General features: G+C 39.5%; 2 protein-coding genes across 5 annotated transcripts in view; one reads left to right on the top strand and one right to left on the bottom strand.

The window, feature by feature from the left end:
• sulf1 (sulfatase 1) overlaps window positions 1–15,321 on the top strand; it is a 53,423-nt gene extending 38,102 nt beyond the window's left edge. For both annotated transcript variants that reach the window (XM_088918629.1, XM_088918630.1), the window contains 8 exons: window positions 739–991; window positions 1,802–1,898; window positions 1,986–2,080; window positions 4,502–4,579; window positions 6,501–6,673; window positions 6,894–7,036; window positions 7,870–7,993; window positions 13,686–15,321. In XM_088918629.1, the coding sequence (XP_088774755.1) occupies window positions 739–991; window positions 1,802–1,898; window positions 1,986–2,080; window positions 4,502–4,579; window positions 6,501–6,673; window positions 6,894–7,036; window positions 7,870–7,993; window positions 13,686–14,506 (1,784 nt within the window). In that variant the 3' untranslated portion in view covers window positions 14,507–15,321. The remainder of the gene's footprint in view (window positions 1–738; window positions 992–1,801; window positions 1,899–1,985; window positions 2,081–4,501; window positions 4,580–6,500; window positions 6,674–6,893; window positions 7,037–7,869; window positions 7,994–13,685) is intronic.
• Window positions 15,322–16,626: 1,305 nt separating this feature from the next.
• Window positions 16,627–21,896, bottom strand: part of LOC148831764 (solute carrier organic anion transporter family member 5A1-like) — a 60,607-nt gene continuing 55,337 nt past the window's right edge. For all 3 annotated transcript variants that reach the window (XM_088919711.1, XM_088919712.1, XM_088919714.1), the window contains exon 10: window positions 16,627–20,811. In XM_088919711.1, the coding sequence (XP_088775837.1) occupies window positions 20,363–20,811 (449 nt within the window). In that variant the 3' untranslated portion in view covers window positions 16,627–20,362. The remainder of the gene's footprint in view (window positions 20,812–21,896) is intronic.

Genomic DNA, 21,896 nt, shown 5'->3' with positions numbered 1-21,896 from the left:
AGAAGACTGAGAATCGGTGAGCAGGAGAAAGATAAGGAAATTTCGGAAGGCGGGCAAGATCCAGGGTGACTTTTCTCCAGGAGTTCACCGCTATTCTTTATACAAATAAATAAGATCTGTTCTCAAATGACACAAAATCTAGTTACTGTTTTTCTCAAAACCTGAGCACTTCCTTTGCCTCAAGGAAGTAGGTGTTCTATCTAGATTTTACTAAGAACTGACATATCCAAAAACACATTTCTGAGCTGTTCTTCAACAGACATCTTAGCTCAGCTGGCACTCTTAACTAATACACAATCATGAGTAAACTAATATATGTATAGAAATGTGAGTGAGAAGTTCTTTAGTCGTTCATAGCATTTTTGCATGAAGGGTTTTGTTCGTATACAGTGTATGTTGCATTTCGTCTTTTTTCCTAGGAAAAATAAGCCTTTTAATGAGAATTCTGACATACTATTCTAAAGGAAATATTGTGTGTTAGAAATATCTGTTGGAAAAACACACATTAGCACTTAACATCTATCGAAATGTTTTGCGCAGCTTGCATATTGTTTAAAAAACCAACACATATCGCATGAGATGGTGTGCTGCCATCTAGTGGTTGGAAATACAAATCCCACTTTTACATTGTATTGCAACATTGTGGGCTGTATCTTGTTAATGTGCAAATGCAGTCTCTTTTCTCACAGTAGCGAATGCAGTATATGCGCAAGTTAAATATATTTTTCTTCTCTACAGGGTACAGGCCCCGGTTTGTTCACACTCGTTCCTCAAGGTCCCTGTCTGTAGAATTCGAGGGGCAGATCTACAATATTGACCTCCAGGCTGAGGACAAGCACGGCTTTCACCCCAGGAACATCAGCAGACGTCACCATGAAGTGGAGGGCGAAGGACCACAGATGGACTTTGAAATGGATGGTGATTCTGAGGAGATGTTGGCAGATGACACTAACACCATTGGCTATCCCAATTCGGTCAAAGTTACACACAAGTAAGCTCTGCATCCTGCATCACCTGCCTAGTTTGAAGCTGGATATTGTAGTGTTTCAACAGCTGATCCTCAACAACCCAGTTAAGACCATACTAATGGCATGGCACAAGGCAAGTAAATGGGCTTTGTCCATCATTATTAACTGTGCTGGAGAAAGAGTGTGTCAGTGAGCTCAGTTAGGGAGCTGAGCAGAGCTGGGGGAAAACACACCCATCTATTGAAGTTGCTTAAGAAATAATTGCATGGAATTTAATAATACCACCCCTGTTTTGATTGTCTTAGGCAAGGCATTTTTATCAAATGAACAGGCAAAGGTTCATTCCATTTTAAAAGGTGAAGAAATGTAATAAAAGCTGGAGAAAATAAAGAAGTGGTGTCTTCTTCACACCTGAATAGAATGAACGTTTGTCCGTTCCTTTGCAGCCTATGTGTGCTGACGCAGCTCCTCGGAACATTTTTATCAAGTGCAGTGTAGACGTATAGATTGAACACTCATTTTAATAACTTAGAATTCTTTATAGCCTACAACAATGGTTGGTGGATTTTGCTTTCGGTACAGCAAGAGAACACTTATGGAGTACATACACTATTAAAAAAAATACAAATTCAAATGAAAAGACGAGCACAACACAATCACAATCACGTGCAAATGGAGACATTTATGTTACATTTGACAGTCAGGAACATCAAACAGCTGAAGGGGGGTAGTTCAAAATTCACTGCCACTCTGTGCTGCGCAGCAGGACAGACGGATATGACAGGCCTGCCCCCCTTTCTGCTCATATAACGACCTTCATCTCGGCCTCGCAGGTGCTACATCCTAGTAAATGACACAGTGCACTGTGAGAGGGAGATTTACCAGTCGTCCAGGGCCTGGAAAGACCACAAGAGCTACGTTGACCAAGAGGTATTGCAGCGTTTCCGATACTCGTACCTTCTGAACTGTCTGCTTTGTGAAACGACCATTGACCTGTCCCGTCAAATCTACGTGTAGATTGAAGCGCTTCAAGACAAAATCAAGAATCTGAGGGAAGTGAGGGGCCATCTGAAGCGGAGACGTCCAGACGAGTGTGACTGTAGCAAGAAGAGGTTAGTTCTTTCTAAGTTTTTTTTTTCCTTCCGCCATTTCATCTCTGTGATTCCCCCCTCGTTTTCCGGATTCATTAATGGATATCCACAAGAAATAACTTACCCTTCCTCAAGCGTATCTTGTAGAGAACAAAATTTAACACAGGTTTTTGGAGCCTGATTTCTACGCCTGTGGGATTCCAAAAAAACAATTACATTTCTACTTCTGCTTAATGCCATTTTAAACCTACCTAACCATGCCATAGGTATTGTTAGAATTATTTTTCAAGTGTAAATAGTAACGAGGAGACGCCTGTTCAAAAGGAACTACTGCCTGGTGCAGAGTGTGAAAAATATTACGTCTTTCAACCCTAAAATGTGCTTAATATCTAAATCCTCTTGGGCGAGGTGTAAATCTAGGAATTTTAGTCAGGTTCTGTGTAAAGCTAAGTATTAAGCACAGTTGAAATTTAATTCAGTACGGTAAGATATTACATAGCTCTCAGGATTCCTTAAAATAAACTTTTCTACCTTTCTTGGCTCCACTTCAAAACGTAGTTAAGAGCTGTTCCTTAGTTTTAGAATGGAGCCTATTAAAACTGACCAGACTGTAATCCAGCTATGATTTACATTACAGCTCTTGTACCACTAGAGGACAGCGTTCACTTTTCAGAAGTTTGAGTAAGGATCAGTTTGACAAATATTCCTGAATTCTATATATAAATGATAGAAAATGAGATCATAACTGAATTCTGCAGGCTTCTACAGGATCTGAATAGTCCATTTTTTTTGCTCCAGAAAATAGTCTTATAAAGAGAGACAGACTAGTAGAGACTACACTGCACAATGGTGTCTTAGATTTAGCTAGGCTCCAAAATAGTCAAAAATAATCATGGTTTTCAAATCTTTCAGGCTTCCTCTTTAATCTGAATTAAGTAATTCATTACTGCTAGTTTAAGTTTAGTTACTGCTGGGTATTTTACTCAGTAAAGTAGCAACATAACACCCTTCAACAAACATTAATACAGGGAGTATCACCAGTGTTGGAATGTTTAGGCTGTTTATGAGCCTGAAACCTGTCAGTGTCTTGGAATTTGAGCTCACTTTGCAGTTTCTTTGGAAGGAACACCTCATTCCTTTCAATGAGCTAAGGGATGGTCTCAGGGAGGCTATAAAAGGCTAAAATATCTTAGCAGTGAAGCAGAAGATGTCTTCATAGTTTTCACTAATATTATTACTACCTGCTTCTTGCCATTATTTTCAGTATTTTATCCTGGCTCTTGTGATTAGATTTCTGTTATAAATTAATGTTAAAATTGAGAATAAGTAATACAGCTAATTATAGGGATAATAATATGGTGCTGTGAATTTAATTGAATAAATGCCAGATCACACAGTTATTTGCTTCTTTTGATATGATTCTCACTATAGTTTTTCAAATAGAGTGCCTTACAAACGTATTCAGACTCTTATTGTTTTTAGTATATGCTTTAAAGTCTTGACACTTTGAAGAAGCGATTATTATCTGTTATATACGCAACCTTCTCAACACATGCAAAGCAAACAACAAAAAGAAAGATGTAAATAGATAATTAACGTGGAATTAAAAATTAGTTTAAGTGCTCAACATTACCTTAATGAGCCACACAATTATTTGAGTCTGTCAGTGTGTAATAATATTGGTTCACATGATTTCAGAAGAAATACATCTGTCTGGGCAAGGTCCTTCAGTCATAGTGAACTTCAGGCAAAGATACAAGAGATTAAGACAATAGTGATTAGTCAAAGCTGGTCTGTGTGGCAGATTGTCAAGAAGAATACCATTACTGAAAGAAAAACATCTCAGGTCCTGCAAGGAGTTTGCAACAGATAACATTTAAGTGATATTGCAAACCAAATACATTTAATTTGGCTTAAATGCAAGATTTTTACATTTGTAACACATATAGCATAGTGCATCACTCAGTCAACTCCATGCCTGTTGTCAATGTCAGGCAAGGTGGTGGTGGCATTATGGTATAGTTCTGCCTCTCAACAGCAGGGGCTGGAAAGGCCTGTGAACATAGGTGAAGCAAAGTAAAAGCAAACCTAAAAACCTGTGAAAACAAAATGTAGTGTTTCAGCAGGTCAATGGCTAAAAGCACAAAAAGCTAAACTGGAGTGGCTTAAGAACAAGCAAGTGGATGTTCTTGAATAGCCCAGTCAAAGCCCTGACAACATACGAAATGACTTGAAAACTGCTGTCCCTACTAAGAGATCCCTAAGGAACCTGAGAGAGATTGAGCCAAGACGTTTTGTGATTTCACAAACTGGGATGCTACAGGAGGTTTGAATACTTCTGTAAAGCACTGTAGACACTCTTCATTGAAGGCTGTAAAACTGAGTCTTCTGACAGGAGCTGGTGTAATCTCTTCTGTGCTTGTCTTTCAATAAATACCACAGCTACTATGTGAGAGAGAAAGGACAGAGAAGCAAAGCTGAGAGGCTGAAGAACAAGAACGGTCATCTCCATCCTTTTAAGTGAGTATTGTCTTATTGAAGTGGTTCACAACAACTTGTGAAGTTCCTGTTGCCTGGTTCCTCTTCATTTCAGCCCAGAGCACATGGAGGACTGCAGTGGATATCCCACCCCTGCAACACTCCTGACCTACAATACATCCCTTGGAAACCCTGACCAGTTCATTGTCTCCACTCCTAAGGATATGCCAAAAGCAACTGTTACAGCAACCCGACACAAATTTCTTTTCGTAGAAAAGCAGTTCGGCTGGAGGGGAAATGGTTGTTATCCAATGAAGATATTTGGGGGTTTTGCATTCTAAAATGTTTTCTCAACATTATCAACAGTGAGATTCACGGCAAAATTATATTATAACCCTATTTCTCATTGACAAAAGTACTTGCCTGCCAGTCCTGCAGGAAGCATTGAAATCCATGGGACAACACCTGTAGTATTTGGCAGAGAACAGCCTTTACAGAGTAAATGGATGTAAAAATTTAACACCCAGCCATTTTATAGTACAGGGACATCAAAGAAACATAAGACTTTTATAATATGTATGCAGATAATTATCCCTTTGATAAACACTTCTGCCTGTTCATTAACTTCCTTTAATAGTTATTTATGTTTGGAGGTGCATAGACCTACACATCTTAGGTTTTCAGCCCAAAGGCAGTTTTCAGACTATTTCTAGGAAAAGAAATGAGGAGGATAGAGGTGCTTTGATGTTGTGATTTGTGAGCTAGGATAAAGCCTTAACTTAGCCGCCAATTTCTTCTCTTTCCCCAATCCCATATACTACTTTGGATTTATCTTTTTCAAAATAAATCTCTCTCTCTCACACACACACACACACAGAGACTGTGTGCACGGCCAAGATAAAAAAAAATTGAAATGATATGTAGCTATATTTATTTTTTATACAGCGTGCTACAAAACAATGATATGTAGATGGGATGCATTGTCTTCTTCCGTATTTATGTTAATATCAAATTACAGGGAAAAATAAGACAAGAAAACATTCAAAAATGAACCAAGAACAGTGTTCAGTACATTGCACAGAATTGTAATACAAACGGACTGCAGCAGGAAGCACCAAAACCTATGGCTGATGTGAACCGTGAGAGACAGTATTAGGTAGGATAAAGATCTCTGTTGGTTGTAATGTAATAATGAATCCAGACTACAGTAAAAAACGGAAAAAAGGAAATGACTAAGTAAAATAAGCAGACTTTTTTTTTTCCTTCCTGAGAAAACAGAACTTCAAATAACTCCTAAGGATCTAAGAATAACTTAAATAACAAATGTGATATTGCTGACTGGTTCATTGGACTGGGCTTTAGCACAGAAAAGAAATAAAAAGTAGAGGACAGACAGGTTAACAAAAAACAGGAAGGTGATAATATATTGACATGCCTGATAGTTTTGTTTGTACTATCCCCTATAGTAGCACAACTACATGTCAACAGCTTTGAGATTTATGCTTTTGTTTTAAACCTTTTTTGTCACAGCAACCCATGTAATTAATTTGTAATAAACTGTCCAAGGTTCTAACAGTTACCCTTACAATCCTTCACCATCTGTGGAGGGGAAAACAAAACTTCACTAAAATAATCGGCTTTTATACTCGTCGACAGCATTTTGACTAACCCTGTATATCTACCTGTACATCTACATCTACTGTGTACATGTTTCTGCTATACCTTTTGTTTATACTATCCCCTACTACAAATATGTTTGTACTTTTCCCTATTTACAAAGCACATCTTTACCCAAAGAGCTGTAAGCAAGTGAAAAAAGCAACCTAGCCATGTTATTGAAGCATCTTTTAATAAACAGCTGGATGAGATCCTTGGATCAATTACCTACTAACCACCAAATAGTTTGGTTCAGAAGGACAGAGTGGCCTCTTCGTTCGTAACCGCTCTTACCTTCTTCTCTTAGGGAAGCAGCTCAAGAGGTGGACAGTAAAGTCCAGCTATTTAACGAGATCCGGCGGAAAAAGAAGGAGAGGAAACAAAAGAAGCGTCTGAAGAAGGGCGACGACTGCAGCCTGCCAGGCCTGACCTGTTTCACTCACAACAACGACCACTGGCAGACCGCGCCTTTCTGGAACCGTACGTCCTTTTCGTATCTCGCTCTGGATCTGAAACACCGTTTCTGAGGTTAACTTTGCCTATCTTGCGGGGCGGCTGATCTTTGCGGTGTTGTCGTTCAGCAACGCATCGTTTAACAACATCCGGGGAAAAAGCGAGAACGATGCGGAATGTCTCAAGGTCATATCCGAAGCCTTGTTTTGGGAAATTGTGACCCCTGTTTTCTAACTTTCAATTGCAGTGGGAGCATTTTGCACCTGCACCAGTTCCAACAACAATACCTACTGGTGTCTGCGCACCATTAATGAGACACACAACATCCTCTTCTGTGAGTTTGCCACTGGATTCTTGGAATACTTCGACATGAACAATGATCCCTACCAGGTGAGAGTTCTTCCTCCTTATGTTACTGCAAGTCGCCTCATCCCTGTTTTGACAAAAGTAGTTTTAGTATTTGGTAACTGCATAATGTTATTCCACATTTTATGTCGTTCTGTGGCTGACACCAAAACTACGAAATATACTGTGCACGTTTGTGGGTGGCACAGTGGTAAGAACTGATGTCCCACAGTGCTGTTCAATTCCCAGGGTGCTACTGTGTGGAGTTTGTATGTTCTCCCTGTTTTCTCATGTTCCTCTGGGTGCTCTGGTTTCCTCCCACAGTCCAAAGACATACTGGTACGTTAATTGGCTTCTGGGAAAAGTGGTCCGTGAGTGTGTTTGTGGACTGACGTTCCTTCCAGGGTGTATCCTGTTGCATGATGGGTTAGGCTCCAGCATCCCCCGCTGCCCTGTACTGGATAAAGAGGCTCAGAAAAGGATGAATGGACAGATATAAAAAATACCATTAGGAAATTTTTTCCAGTGTTCCACGAACTCTGATGCATTTCTTTGCACTTCATTGCACTTGAACAGTGCAGTTATGGTTCCGGACTCATAACTGGAAGGTTTTAGGCCCAAATAGGCTGAGCAAGTACCCTGAGCACTATTGACTCAGACTGTTTCAGGAAGAAGCCCAGCCATATACAGTACATGGGGTATAATAATAATAATGCATCTGTATATTTTCACATGGAAATTAACACCTGGTTATTCAGATTTAAAAAAACTGATAGATGACATTAAAAGATCTTAGAACTATGTGCTTGCTTAGTCGTAGCACAACCCGTTTCCCCTCCTGTGAGTCATTGTTGGGTTCTTCCTTTAAATGTCTGTAGCTGACAAATGCTGTTTACACTGTGGAGAGAGATGTTCTAAATCAACTTCATTCACAACTAATGGAGCTGAGAAGCTGCCAGGGTCACAGACAGTGCAACCCCCGACCTAAGGGGCAGGAAACAGGTAATGGATTGATTTTCTTTTGGCATTTGTCTTGTGTTGTGTGAAGTGAAAACTTGGTTTCCCTGGAAAAGCTTGATAGCCCATCAATCGCTCAGTTTATGATATTGGGCTTTTCCAGTTTTCAGATACAATTTCTTTATCAGACTCATTCACCTGCTGTAGTTAAAATATACATAAAACACTCAATTTCACCTCAGTCGTTCAAATAAAGTTCTTCCCAGTCTGTGGCAATGTTTTGAGGTCTGAACATATCTATGTTAATGATAAATATCCATTATAACTGCAGAAAACAGATTAGATGCCAATGACCATGCATAACAAGACAGAAAACTGGGAATTATTAACACATAAATTTGCATGTGAAAGCTTTTTATGTGAATGCTAAAAAGGTTAAATTGTGCATGTCATAATTCTGAATTATATGCCTTCCAACAAATCAAATCCAATGTTTGAGGTATGCATGAAGGTTTAATGGGCCTAAACAAATGAAAATAAAAAACAGCAAGCCCCACCTTTTTTATTGTTAAAAAGATCATTCTACTACAAGTATTCTTCTTGGCAGAAGTTAATACTTCTTCAACAGTCTGTTAAACATTAATGAACATTAACTTGTGCCAAAGCCTTAACATTTTACTCACTCAGTCTGGAGATAACACTATATTTTTTATTGATCTAGCTCCATAGAGAATGGAATTTACATCCTACCCCAATCTACTGCCTTGTCCAAACCCTGTCCCTCTTTACTCTTCTCTTTGATCCTTCAAATATTTAACCAAGTGCATTTCTCTTTAGGAACTAGAAGCTGTGCATGAAGAACCAGTTCGAATGTTTTTTTTTACTGATTTAGGCATTAATATAAAATTGCTCTTATTTTCCTAATCAGGAAATAAAGATGGAGGAAGCTATGATCCACACAGGTATCCCTACTTTTTGTTTTCTTCAGTGGCTTTCCAATAACTGCATGAGCCAGTCCATTTCCACTAATATTTCATGACGCATTGAGCTAAAATTGTGATGCATGCTGGTTTGATCTAACAAGTATTTAACCATCTGTTACAGACCGGGTGTTTTTATTTTAAACCTCTGTTGCTGGCACAAAAGACTAGAACCTTTTATTTTAAACACCATTTAATGCAGCACTGTTTTTACTGACAGTTTATCATTTTTCCATTTACACATTATTAAATTATAATGCTTTTGTCATTTATAGCATTCGGTCACTTCTCGGAAGCACCTCATTAATTGTCATTAGTTTTAGAGGATCGAGTGTATCATTTTTAATTTGAATTCATCTTTCATTGAGAGTAAACATTTTGCATGCAGTTAGGATGTCATGTTTCTTTTGATTATGCTATTTTTGTATCAATTCCAAAGGAAACCAAATCAGATAGTCTGAAGAGCAGGTAACATATAACTAAAGAAGACTGAAACTTGTAATAATACAGTAATAATACTCCATGCCATTGAAAAATACAGAAATAAACTTCCCAGTGGTCAGACATAAAGTAGCTGCTCATATATGAAAACAATAATGGGTGTAGCTAAATTATAACCTGCCACTGCCTTTGCAGGAAAAACAAAGACACATTGTTTGCACAAAACGCTATTTCTGTATAAGCATTCATTTAAAAATATATTTAATTGTTCTTTTTAGATTTTTCATTTGAAAATAATTTGTACAGAACTGACAATTGATTGAAGTATCTCTTTGTAATTTTTCACACTTAGTTTAGATATGCTTTTGAATCTGCATTTTAATCATGAGTGTTTCCTTTCTGAGAAGTCATTTTTCATCCTTTTAATTTTTTGACAGCTGACAAACGTATTTTGCTCAGACATAGCGAATGAAATGAAAGTGAATGCAGAATGGTTAGAGATAACTAGTGGAAGGGATAACCAGTCCATAGAGTGGTTGGCAAAGGAGAACAAAACTTTGCTACACAATGAAGTTATAATATGATGGAAAAACTGCATAGCAACCTGACCTCGAAAATTACTTTGCTGTGAAAAACTTTTAGAGTTTCGGAGTTTACAATCGCTGTTTTATTATTTTTTTAATGGAAATAAATATTCTAACTTTGTGGTTGGTTGCAGTCAGGCCACATTATATACTAATGAACTGTAATGACATACTGTATATGTCTGAGATAGGGAGGTCCAATAATGTATTGTGCATGTATGCTATACAAGCTTATGTGGGACTTTCACCTAGTGTTAACAGGCTAATTTTCGAAAATCACTGTTGTAGGGTACCTGTTCCAACCAACAGTGCACAGTCATTGGCACAGTGAGTACATCTGTGACTCTGGTAGCAATACTGGTAATCTGTTCCAACTCCTGAAAACAAACTAAAAGTAACAGAGATCCTGTGGTCCTAGATCTAGTGACAATGAATATCTATGGCCATCTGAAAGCTGTTTGGTTGATATCATATTAGGTAACTGCTGGCAATGGATGTTCCTGGATGTTCTGTCATGGTTGTTCATACTATATATTTTCCCAGAGAAAATATTATTCAATTAGGCCAATCTATGAAGACATCCTCACCCAGGGGAAAATTCTACTTCTATCATTTTGTTTCACCCACCTCCTGAATCTGGGGATGGTAACATTAGGTTGCGTATCTGAGGTTGTCTTGTCTCTTGCTAACATGTAAAATCTCACAGATGTCTCGTAGTGGTAGGGGAGCCCTCATCCAGAGGCCTGATTTTGTGTCTCTGGTCTCATGTTGCTTTGTAAGGTGAGCTTTCTCCACTCAGATGCCTGTAAGGAATGGGTGTGCACATTCCTTTCATTAACACGTGGCAGATGATCCTTCCACAGGATTGTGGAAGAGGTATATCTGTAAGCAAGGCTGCCTCTTTTTCCCCACAGTGACTGAAAGCATCACAGCATCAACACGGTCACATTTATTGTGACTATCGCACAAAAAGCGAAGCAGCTATTGAACGGGCCAGTCCAGTCCATAGAATAGAAAGTGCAATCTCTCTCTAAACCCGGTTGAAAGGATTTCTCATGTTACACATGGACATAACAAGACATAACAAGTTTTTTCTGAATGAACACAGTTATATTTCCGCTTGAATTACAGTGAGCAGCTGTTGACCTTTCTGTCCTTTTTTTGACTTTTTCCATTTCTGATAACCTGCTTACCAGGCTACAGCAGCATCGAAAGTGGTCAAAGTTGAGGAGGCCAAGTTTTTCATTCGCGTGAGTTGCTTAGCCAACGTTACAATTGACATTACTATTTTTATCTCCACACGGTATCTAAGGTGTTTTATCTTCTTTTTTTTTAATCTGCATGTATACACTGCTATGCAAAAGTCTAATACATCTTTGGCACAATCAGGGGTTACAATATACAGTATCAAAATGAGTATCAGCAATTAACTGCTGTTATGTATTATTCTAACAATTTGCTGTTAATTGCTGCTAATCAATAATCAATAAATAAGTAATCAATACATTCACATTGATCAGTTGCAACTCCTTTGCATTTATAAATGAACTGACTCATTTTCAGATGATCCTCATCATTAATATCAACTCTAAACATCCTTAAAGCTAAAAGGATGTTAACAAAATACATATTTATCAGAATTCAATTTAAGCTTAAAATACAATTACCACAATTTCAGTGCAAGTCATTCATAGTGTTGTGTTTCTGCACAAAGAAGAAAAAACATTCTGTGAAAAGAGCAGAAACATGCAAAACATTTGCACAGCAGTGTAAATAAATCACATATATGTATAAGTAAGTCTGTATTTTTTCCATTTTAGCCTTTTCTCAATTTGCTTACATTTTATTAAAGATGAAATCATCCCGGACTTCATTATTTAAAAAAAAAATACCTCTTGACTAGATTAGTGATTTGAAAACAAAACAGCAATATAAAATGAAATTAAACACCTCTGGCTTAGCTCTTTCAGGTGATTTCATCTTTACCTTTTGAGGGTTCTTCTTTATCTGTGCTCTTGGTGCATATCATGCAGTGTTGTGTGTGTTTTTATTTTAAATTTTGCCATCCTTCCTGAATTCAAGGAAAGGTGAGAATGATCATGGCTTTGTGTAGGTTTAATAATCTGGTACTTCCAAACATTAGCAGACATGAAAGCCCCCCTGAGAAAAAAAAACAAAGTAATTATTTGGTGAGCTCCTCTTTCTTTTCAGGGGGTACAATGGAAGATCTGATTTGTAGCTGTGAGCCAAGGCAGCTCGTTTTGAGCCTCAGAGTTCTGAAGACGCTGGAGGTTAATCTGGTAGCTCTTTAACATTTTCCCCTCTGAAAGCAGACTCTCAATCCACATCTCCTTATCTTAGCCCTGTGCACTGTTTCATTTCTCAGTGCTCAGATGTTGCGCATTTAAAATAGTCGGCTGCAACCTATAAGAATTCTTACATTCGTGGATGTGAAGTGGGCAACGTTGTGACTCAATGGGGCCAAGAATTGGGTGGAGCCACCACTGCCTTTTTTGTCACACAGTGGAAAGAAGCCTTCGAATTCCCCGTTATTCTCTGAAATGAATTAACTGTTGCTCTGTAGTTGGAACAACAGAATATTCGGTTTTGGATGATCTTCGTACCATTATGGTGGCTCAGGTCCAAACAGTTGTTTCATTCTTTGTCGGTTCATGAGCCAGCAGTGAGGATGCTTTGGATACTGAAACCAGCACAAAAAGTAGAATTCAAAATAATTTAGCAGGCAGGTTATGATTTGCACCTTCTTTGCAGGGTGTAATCTTCATCGCTTGCATTTGGTCACAGTGCAAAATGAACACGGCGAAGAGTACACGGTCTGACACAGTGCTGCAGGCTGGCTTGAAAACAGACGAAAAGCTATAAGTATAAGCCATTGGCTTGACACTTCCTAGTGCTTTGTATAGCATGTTTTAGAGGATTTGTAGGTGTGCTGTTTACTGCTGTTTTACCTTCTTATATCAGTCCTCAGCAGTGCTCTGAAAAAAATCTCTCTTTTGTAGTGGGTCAGATGAGTTACAGGGCTCATTGAGGAGAGTCCTGAATCCCTTCAGAAAAGGGCTCTCCATGTTCTCATTTTCCTCCTTTGATAGTGTTTCCTTTGGCAAACCATTGTCTCTTTTTTTTCCAGATCCACCTGTTCTTTTTTGCTTATCAGTTCATCCTTTTCGAATCTGCCAATAATGCATTTTCCCTCACTTATTTTTAAGAAGCTCCAGGCCACCTCTGCAAACGTTGTACTAGTCAAAGGTTTTCCTGAATACTCAGTCTTTTTGGAATTTTCTAAAAAGACTGATGTTCCTGTGGGAATGCCGATGGGTTATCAAGACCTTTGATTAAACAGTGTGCTCTTTACAGTTTAAATTTGTGTTCATAAAGAACGGGTCTAAATAACAGAAGATACTACATTTGTAAAAAACTCAATTGACACATTGTGGTCATATTGTTTCTGATATGTATTAATATTGCATTAATCTGAGACTGCTGTTCAATTGTCTTAGCATACAGTTTCTTCCTCAAAAACATACGTACAGAAATGTATGTGGGTTTGATATTTCAGTGCTGGCAGATGGGATGTCTAATCAAGTCTTGATCCCATAGAGGGTGCATGACTGCATGCGATTCAATTAAAGGAAAATATCCAAGAGCGATTTGCTCTGACATGCATTTTACATGCATTCACAGACATTTCTTTATCCTTTGTTTAACCTGTAGCGCACAGCCACTATGGAATGGACGAAAAGGCTAAGTTGCCCAACTTCACCGATGACGTCAACTGGCAAGGACTTGAAGATATGTACAGTGTGAACGAGAGCCTGTATGAGTACAGAAACAATTATAGTCTGAGCCTGGACGACTGGACTAATTTTTGGAAGGATGTAGATAGTATGTTTGCACTGCTGAGCAACTTTGATGAACAAAACACAACTAAAAAGCCTGAAACCCTTAACGAGTCTGCCTCAGGGGACGAGCCTCTCACGGACTCGCTGGAGGACGAAGCCAGCGGTGCAGCTTCACTTGGGGTGGGCGCGCAGCCTGGTGCTGCCACAGCGCCCCCCACCGCAGTTGATCCGGCATCGAGGCCTCCCGAGAAGAAACTTGAATCCCGTAACGAGATACCGGAGAAACTCCACGCCGACCCAGAGCCCCGGAGCGACGCCCCAAAGGAAACGTGGGCGCAGCAGCTGGAAGAAGGCCTGGATGGAGACGGGCTCATTTTCAGCGGGAACGGCTTCACCGAGATCGAGACGAGGCACGACCTCCTGCTGCGCTCGGCCTCCAGCCTGCCGTTCGACCTTGCCCCGCCCAAGGAAGAGGACAAGGACGACAATTTCGAGGCCCAAGGTTATCTTCTGGTGGAGCCGAACTCTCCCATCCTACAGCGGACAGTGAACTATACTGCTCAGGTGACCACTCCTGGTCCCATCCAGCAGAACACTGTGCAGAGTAGGAGTCAAGAAAGCCCGACGGAGCTGCAGAGTTCTGATATCCTTGGGTCAGAAGGTAGCGGCTCACCCTCTTCTCCCTTCAACTGAATAAACTGAAAGCAGGACACTCGGATGAAAGACACTGTAAAGCCACAACAACAACATGGAACACATGTCAGTGCAGGACAGGTCTTCTCATCCTCGAATCCGAGTTAGAATTTATTACTATATGATTATTTTTATACAGGTGCTTTTGGTAATTAGACATCAGTGTTAAGTTTTATGAAACTGAAAAACAAAAGAAATGCAGCTGTACTTAAATGCTGAAATTTAATTTTTAAATGCCAAGTGGATAATTGCATCCCAAGTGTTTTTTTTATAATATATATATTTTGTATCAAACATAGGTCATATAAATGGTTAAACCATTGCAGTGCACTTCCATAATAACAACCACTGACAATTGTGATTCCAACAGTTTTCAATGAAACTCTAATGCACTTTTAACATTTGACCCTTTTCACAGTTGTCCCTGCTGCCTTTCTTAGAATTGTCTTGTTGGTTTTTTTATTTTGTTTTTCACTTCCAGAGATTTTGGCCATAACACAAAGGTAACAACATTATTTGATATTCGCTGCATTGAATAAAGTTTGATTAGAAAAATATTTTATGTGAAAGCTGATTAGCACAGTTCACTTGTGTGCAAAGAACCAGTTTGCTGGTTTTTGAAAATGTACCACAACTTTGATGAATAATTCTGAATAGTTACACCCTTTAACCATTTAAAATGGATCCTGGTTTACTGACAGCAGGTAGTGTATGGGACCGCAAATCTATGCTGCCTGTAATTTGAAAATTAACCTCTTTATGTTTCACTTTATCAAAGGTCTAAAAATTCAAATATAAAATGTTGTATGTACAATGTGTGTCCATTTCTGTTGTTGGTTGTACTGAAATCTCTTATCAAATTAGCTAGCAACAACTAATATTTCTAAATCCATGTTATCTCCTGAGATACTATCATACAATTGATCCTCTAGTTTAGTTCTAATTATTGTTGTGTGTAATCTCACATGTAGCGTAAATCAGATTTATTGGTCTTTAATTACCTGGTTCAGTTTTCTCACCCTTATCGATGGGTAGTACAAAATCAATTCTCCAGTCCCGGGATACTACACCTGTCTTAATGAACTGTTGGAAGACTTGGGTCAATGAATACTTCTGAATACTTGACCAAGGGGAGGGAACATCCCAGAGTCACACATGCGCAAGTTACATCAAACATGACCCCAAAAAAAGATAAATTGCAGCACACATTACTTGGATCAGACACGAGTGAGTGAGCATAAACACCTTTCTGCTTCAGACCCTCCCAAAGCAGTGAATCCCCGGGCTAGCAAAGGAACAGACAGACAGCATGTTCCAGCTCCAGCCCAAGGGTGCCAAAGTCTCGCTGCCGAGCATCAGGGGGCAAACAGCCACTGCCACAATATGCTTCATTTGTACAAGGAAGCTAAAACTCACAATATAATGCAGCTAATTGTGTCTGTTCATTCATGAGATCAGTTTATTTGCCATATAAAATTTCTTGTATTAGGAATTTGTGTTTTCGCATACCCCAACTTGCTCTCCATGAGACACACCGACAGGGAGAGGAGCCTGGGGTCAGAGCGCAGGGTCAGCAATTTATACGGTGCCCCTGGAGTAGCTGGGGTTAAGGGCCTTGCTCAGGGGCCCAACGGAGTAGGATTCCTCTGCCGGCCGCGGGATATGAACCGGCAACCTTCCAGCCAGAGACGCAGATCAAACCAGTTCATAGATGGGATTATTAGGAAACCATGATTGGTAAAGGCCAGGAGGAAATTGGGCCAGGACTCCTTACCTTTTTTGTACCAGGGACCATTTCCCTATTGTCCTCGTCATCAAGCGTACCTTTAACCTTAGAGTAACACGTGAGATGTACAATAGAAAACTACTAACTGCGGAGCTAAATTTATTACATAATCATGGTCTTTAAAATGTACTTCTCATCTCACATTGTGGAATTCTTCACAGGACAAAATTAATTTGGGAAAAGAAGTTTAGTCTTTGACAGGAGGAGTCACAGTCGCTGTCCTTCCACAGCTCTGAAAGAGAATAAGGATGTACAGTATATCAAGTACCTAAAACATTTGGAAGCAGTGTTCAAAATTATTATTCTGAGCAGTAATGAGAGATTTACAGCTTTTTAAAACTTTATTGAAATAAATACAATATTAACAAAAAACAAAGGAAAATAAAAAAGAAATCTACAGACTACCTAAAAATAATCCACATGAAAAAAACAACATTCAAGCAATTGTCTCTTTCTGTGCATCACAGTTACACCACAGACACTGACAGTAGTAAAGAGGAGGTTGCTGCAGTAGACAGCACACTTTGTGGCATCTCTTTCTATGCTTCTGGAGAGTTGCTTTCACTTGGTGATAAGAGGTATGTGGTTGTAATAAATGCCCATTTTTTAACAAAAGAAAAGTTTAACCATTCTTTGCTCACCATTCCATGAGAATTAAAAAAAGCAGCTAAACCACAAAAAAGCATAACCCTCTTCACCAGCTCACCCAGCTGTCCCCTCAGAAAGACAGGTTTTGAAAATCCAATTTAAAACCAATTCAAGCTAAGCGTCTTTTTACAAGACGTTAGCAAGAATAACCCAATCTCTTAAATGTTACAATGAATGGTCTTAAAGTAGTATCAACATAACATTTTATGAATTATGAAAGTATGTAAGGCAGATACTGAAAAAGTAAAAAGGTTTTTACAGTAATACATACTTATCCCCTATTATTCAGCCAGAATGTTATAATAAATACTGCTATTATTGTTGTCTGCATTTACATTTTATTTCGGTGTACGAATTAAACCTTGTTTTCTAACATATGTAAAATACACATTTCAAAATTCATGTGACTTACAATGCTCTAAAACATTATTAGCTGCTTAAAGTTGCTAAAGAGCAAGGTACTACAGCCAGTCATTTTATGCAATTTTTGATTAGGAACGATTCCGAGTCAAACTCCGGTCTAAAGATAAAAAAGATATGTTTTATTGCGTTGTGGTCATCATCCAATCAGAGTGGTGCATGAATACATAAAACCAATGACTGATGGGAGACACTACTGTTAAAGCCACTGCCAGAGCTTGTATTTACATTCAGCAACATTCTGGCCTGTTCTAAAAAAGAAAAAGAGACTGTTAACTGCTTATAAAGTTAACTGTCCTATTCAGACACCTGCAATGTGAAAATTGTGCACTGTGTATTATATATTTGGAATACATAGAAGTGGAACCACAGCACAATACCGTGGACAATGATAGTCAATAACAGGGGTTATTGACTATAGCAAGAGTTCTGGCAGTTGATGTTATGTATTGTGATGTCTTATGGGACCAGATTCTTTGTTCTGTATGCAACACAGGTCATTGCTACACAGTGTAGCTTTTAATGCACAGCAGCCTGAATAGGTAACTTCATAAGCACATCTCAAACATCTGTCACCGTTTCAAAACACCTATATAACGTACACCTTGGAGGTGAGGGGAGCAAAACTCTGAACACATGCCTGTACCAGAGTCGCAGGCTGTAACACAAGGAAACATCTCTTCCTTCACCTCAAAACCAGAAAGCAAAAACAAAAATTCTTGGTTTTATCATGGTCTCATGGTTTTCAAGACAACAAAACTTAAGCATGTTTCTCATGGGACCCCTATTTCTTTGAACTGCCTTTAGGCAATTACTACGGCCATTTAAAGCTGTTGTTTCATCCAATGGAAATATTTCAAATTAAATTCCTACATTAAATAACGATAATGTGATAGGCTTTACTGAATTACTGAACTGGTAGGCGGCACACATATGTTGTACGGACATACATACTGGAAGATCAATTTAGCTGTGTCTTGATTCTGAAGTAATAGCTGGTTATTTTCACTAACCAGTGTCACATTCCGTAAAATTCACAGTTTCAACAGTTCCCTGTAAGATACATAATTAATGTTTCAAGTAGGACAAACCTCTAATTTTTGGTTGCTGCACATAATTAAGCACTTATTTATATAAGTTATATAAAAAGTTAGTGCTGAAGAAATTCTTTGCCCACTCAGAAACCAGAAAAAATAGAAACTACTTCATACTCTAAAGACTTTAGTTAAAACTCTATATTCACATTGGCATTCAGACGTGATTTTTACGCTGAAGAGAGAAATGTTTCCGGAACTTTATTGTACACAACTTCAAGCCCAGGCTACTTTTCTTTTAGAGGGATTAAAGTTACTGCACATGCTCAGTAGTACTTTTCTGTTATCTAATGCTGACTTGGAAAGTTTCCTAAATACTGTTAAAAATTGTATTTTTTTTAAAGCAGAACTTGATTATTTAAGTATGTAATATTCTGAAAATACTAAGACCTAGCTAAATCTATGACGGCAAACTACTCATGCTCAGTGTCCTGTGGAGACAGGCTAGGCTACTGACTATACCATTTTTCATAGTGCTGACAAAGTATGCAATTCTGCTGCTGTAAAGCTTGGACCTGTAACACTGTAATAAATGTCACAAGGAGAAGACTCCAGATCCAGCCTGTGTGATGAGGAGCTATGAGGTACCCAAGGAGTTTACTCGTTTAGGATCGACAAGGCTCTGCAGCAATACTTTTGGATGGGCCCTGTCACCAATAAGCAGCACAGCAGACAACACTGACTCATTCACAGCAAATAGCAGTGTTTTGTAATAGGGAAGCTTCTTCCCCCAAATTAGATTTTCCCTGCCATTGCAGCCTCGAAACTGTACACATTTCAGTCCCTGCTTGGTACATCTACATAACTGTACAGTACAGAATGGTGAGAACCACAAAGACAGCAGTATACTGTTTTACTGTCCACTTTTTTGTATTTGGAATAAACAACAGATAATCATTGCAACACTTTTTACCTGCTTAATTCAGGACACCATACACTATGTTTCCAGGTGAATCTTGATATTGTGGCTAACTGGCCTTGTAACATCAGTAGCTGACTATATTGCTAACATATGCTGTGTTAGCCTGGAGAGCTTGAGGCACTGTTACAATGTTTGTCCAAACTGAGCAAACATAAGAGTTTCGTACCCTGAATGAACAGCCCAGTGCATTCCAAGTCACTGAAGCCCCCAGCACTGGAAACAGAGGAAAGGGGTTTTTAAAAATAACTACAAATACTCTGTACCTGTGCTAACTAAAAAAGAATATCAGACAGAACTTCAGAAGGAGTGGGTTAGCGACACAGAATTGGGTGCAATTCAGCAAAGTTGAGACTAGAAGGAAAAATGGAAATTTTGACGGTACAAGAAAAAAAATTGCATAGTACATATTTTCATTTGTGCTTGCTAAGGAGCTGTGTTCTCACCTTAGCCTAATTCAATTGTGTTCGTTTTATGGTGATATGTACTACAAAATCTACGGATGAATATGTAAGAACGCAAATTTTCCACATAGCACCACATTATATAACTTCTAAGTACAGGTACATTTTTATTTGGAAACAAAATGTATAGTTATGCTTTAAGGATATGCGCACAATATGTGACTACGGGGTTACAGATTCTCGCCTCTAGTTTCACTCCAAGAAGGAAAAAGGTTTTTTTTTTTAAAAAGCGCACTGCTCACAACCGCAATAAAGAAACCCCAAAAAAAAAATAAAACTCAAAAGGATAGGAAGAGAAAACCAGAAAGCGAAGTCACGTTCATTGTTGTGAGGTATCCAGCCCTCGATCGGTGTGGTGTCTGCGCGTGTGTTAATGGATGTCCTGTCTCAATACTGCTCAGCGTATGACTGGTGTGAGTGACCTGACGAAGACAAAGGCACGGGTTTTTTTTTTTTACACTCTTTTTAAGCATTCCCAGGGCACCAAAGTACACCGCAGATCCCTAAAGAGGGACTTTCGGCACTCTACATTTCGGCAGCGGACTGCTCCAGTGCGCTTCCTTTGGACATTATTGCTTCCAGGGAGCGGTCGGGGCAGCTCTGGCTACTCCGCCCCCGGTTCAGTGCGACCGCCGCGGGCTGCTCGCCCCGGGAGTTGAAGGCGGGGCAGGAGCGCGTCCGTGCATAGTTGTGCTGGCCCCCCGCGGTGCAGACGAGCTCGCTGACGGTGCTCACTGGCAAAGCCCGGGGCCTCCACCGCTGCAGCCTGTCCTCCTTGCACTTGATGGAGTACCACGTCAGGAAGATGAAGACGAAGCCCACGAACTTGAGGCTGGCCGCCAGCCCGAAGTAGACGAAGCGGAAGGAGGTGACGTCGTACTCCCAGCAGGAGCCGTGCACGCCGCAGTCCTGCTGCCAGAGCATGCAGGTGGTGTCGATGACCGCGCCGAAGTAAATGGGCGTCGGAATGTAAGCTGACGGGAAGAAGGAGAGAAATATGAGGCTCCTGTCCTGCACCAGGCGCATGACCTAAACCGGCTCGCTCTGGCTAGGACGTGCGATTCTCCAAAACCATGAGGCAAAAAAGAAGCAATGATCCCAAAACCCCGACAAGTTGAAGGGTATGGTTAGGTTAAGGTAAACCATATTTAAGGTACAACCCCCCCCCCCCCCAAAAAAAATGTCTCATGGACAGAAGACGTTCTGTCCCTTCTCATTTTTCATATAATCGACTAAATAATGACAGTAACAAGTCAAAAACAACCCTTTTTAGATCTAGGGAAAGCACTGCCTTGTCCTGTCAGTGTTTTGACTCATTAAAAAGAATTAATTTCCTATTTTCAAAGCTCAGACTGAACAACTTCGTTCTATGTGGAACAATGTGGCTGCCCAGGTTCCAAACTGCGACTGTTCTCCCAAGGTGTATGACACAGGCTAAGAGCGGTCTCCTTCCCTGTATAAATCAGGGGTTTTCAACGGCTATAGAGGCCCATACTCCTGCTGGTTTTCATTCCAGCTCAGCCTAATTACCTCATTGAAGCCTGCACTGAATTAAGAGGCTACTTGATTGTAACATTTGCAAGTATTGTTTTTCCACAATTTTAGGAGTTTGGGGGTTTCATGTTGGTTAAGAAATCCAATAGTCACTTAGAGGCTAGCTCTAGCAGGTTTAATACCTGAAAACAGTCACACAGTTTAAATGAATCCTGTGATTAAGACAATTACAAACTCAATGGTGTAGCTGACAACTTGGCTGGAACAAAAACCGACAGGTGTGTGGGTCTCCAGGACCAGGATCAGGATTGGGAACCCTCTCTCTAAACCATATACAAATCAGGGTATAAACCCTGTAAAAACGTCCAATTGACATGTTGTCCTTTCTGATTTAGCATATAATTGACTACATAATGACACCAGTGAGACAAAAGGAGTTTTAAAGATCGAGGAAAACAACTGTCTTGTCCTGTCAATGTTTTAACTCTAAAAAAGCAGTTCATTTCATACTCTTCAAACCTCATACAAATAGCTCAACTCTGTGTAATACCAATATTCACCATTA

The sequence above is a fragment of the Atractosteus spatula genome, chromosome 6, assembly GCF_055471065.1.
Source record: "Atractosteus spatula isolate fAtrSpa1 chromosome 6, fAtrSpa1.hap1, whole genome shotgun sequence".
Lineage (NCBI taxonomy): Eukaryota > Metazoa > Chordata > Actinopteri > Semionotiformes > Lepisosteidae > Atractosteus > Atractosteus spatula.
This window is presented reverse-complemented; position numbering and strand designations above follow the sequence as displayed.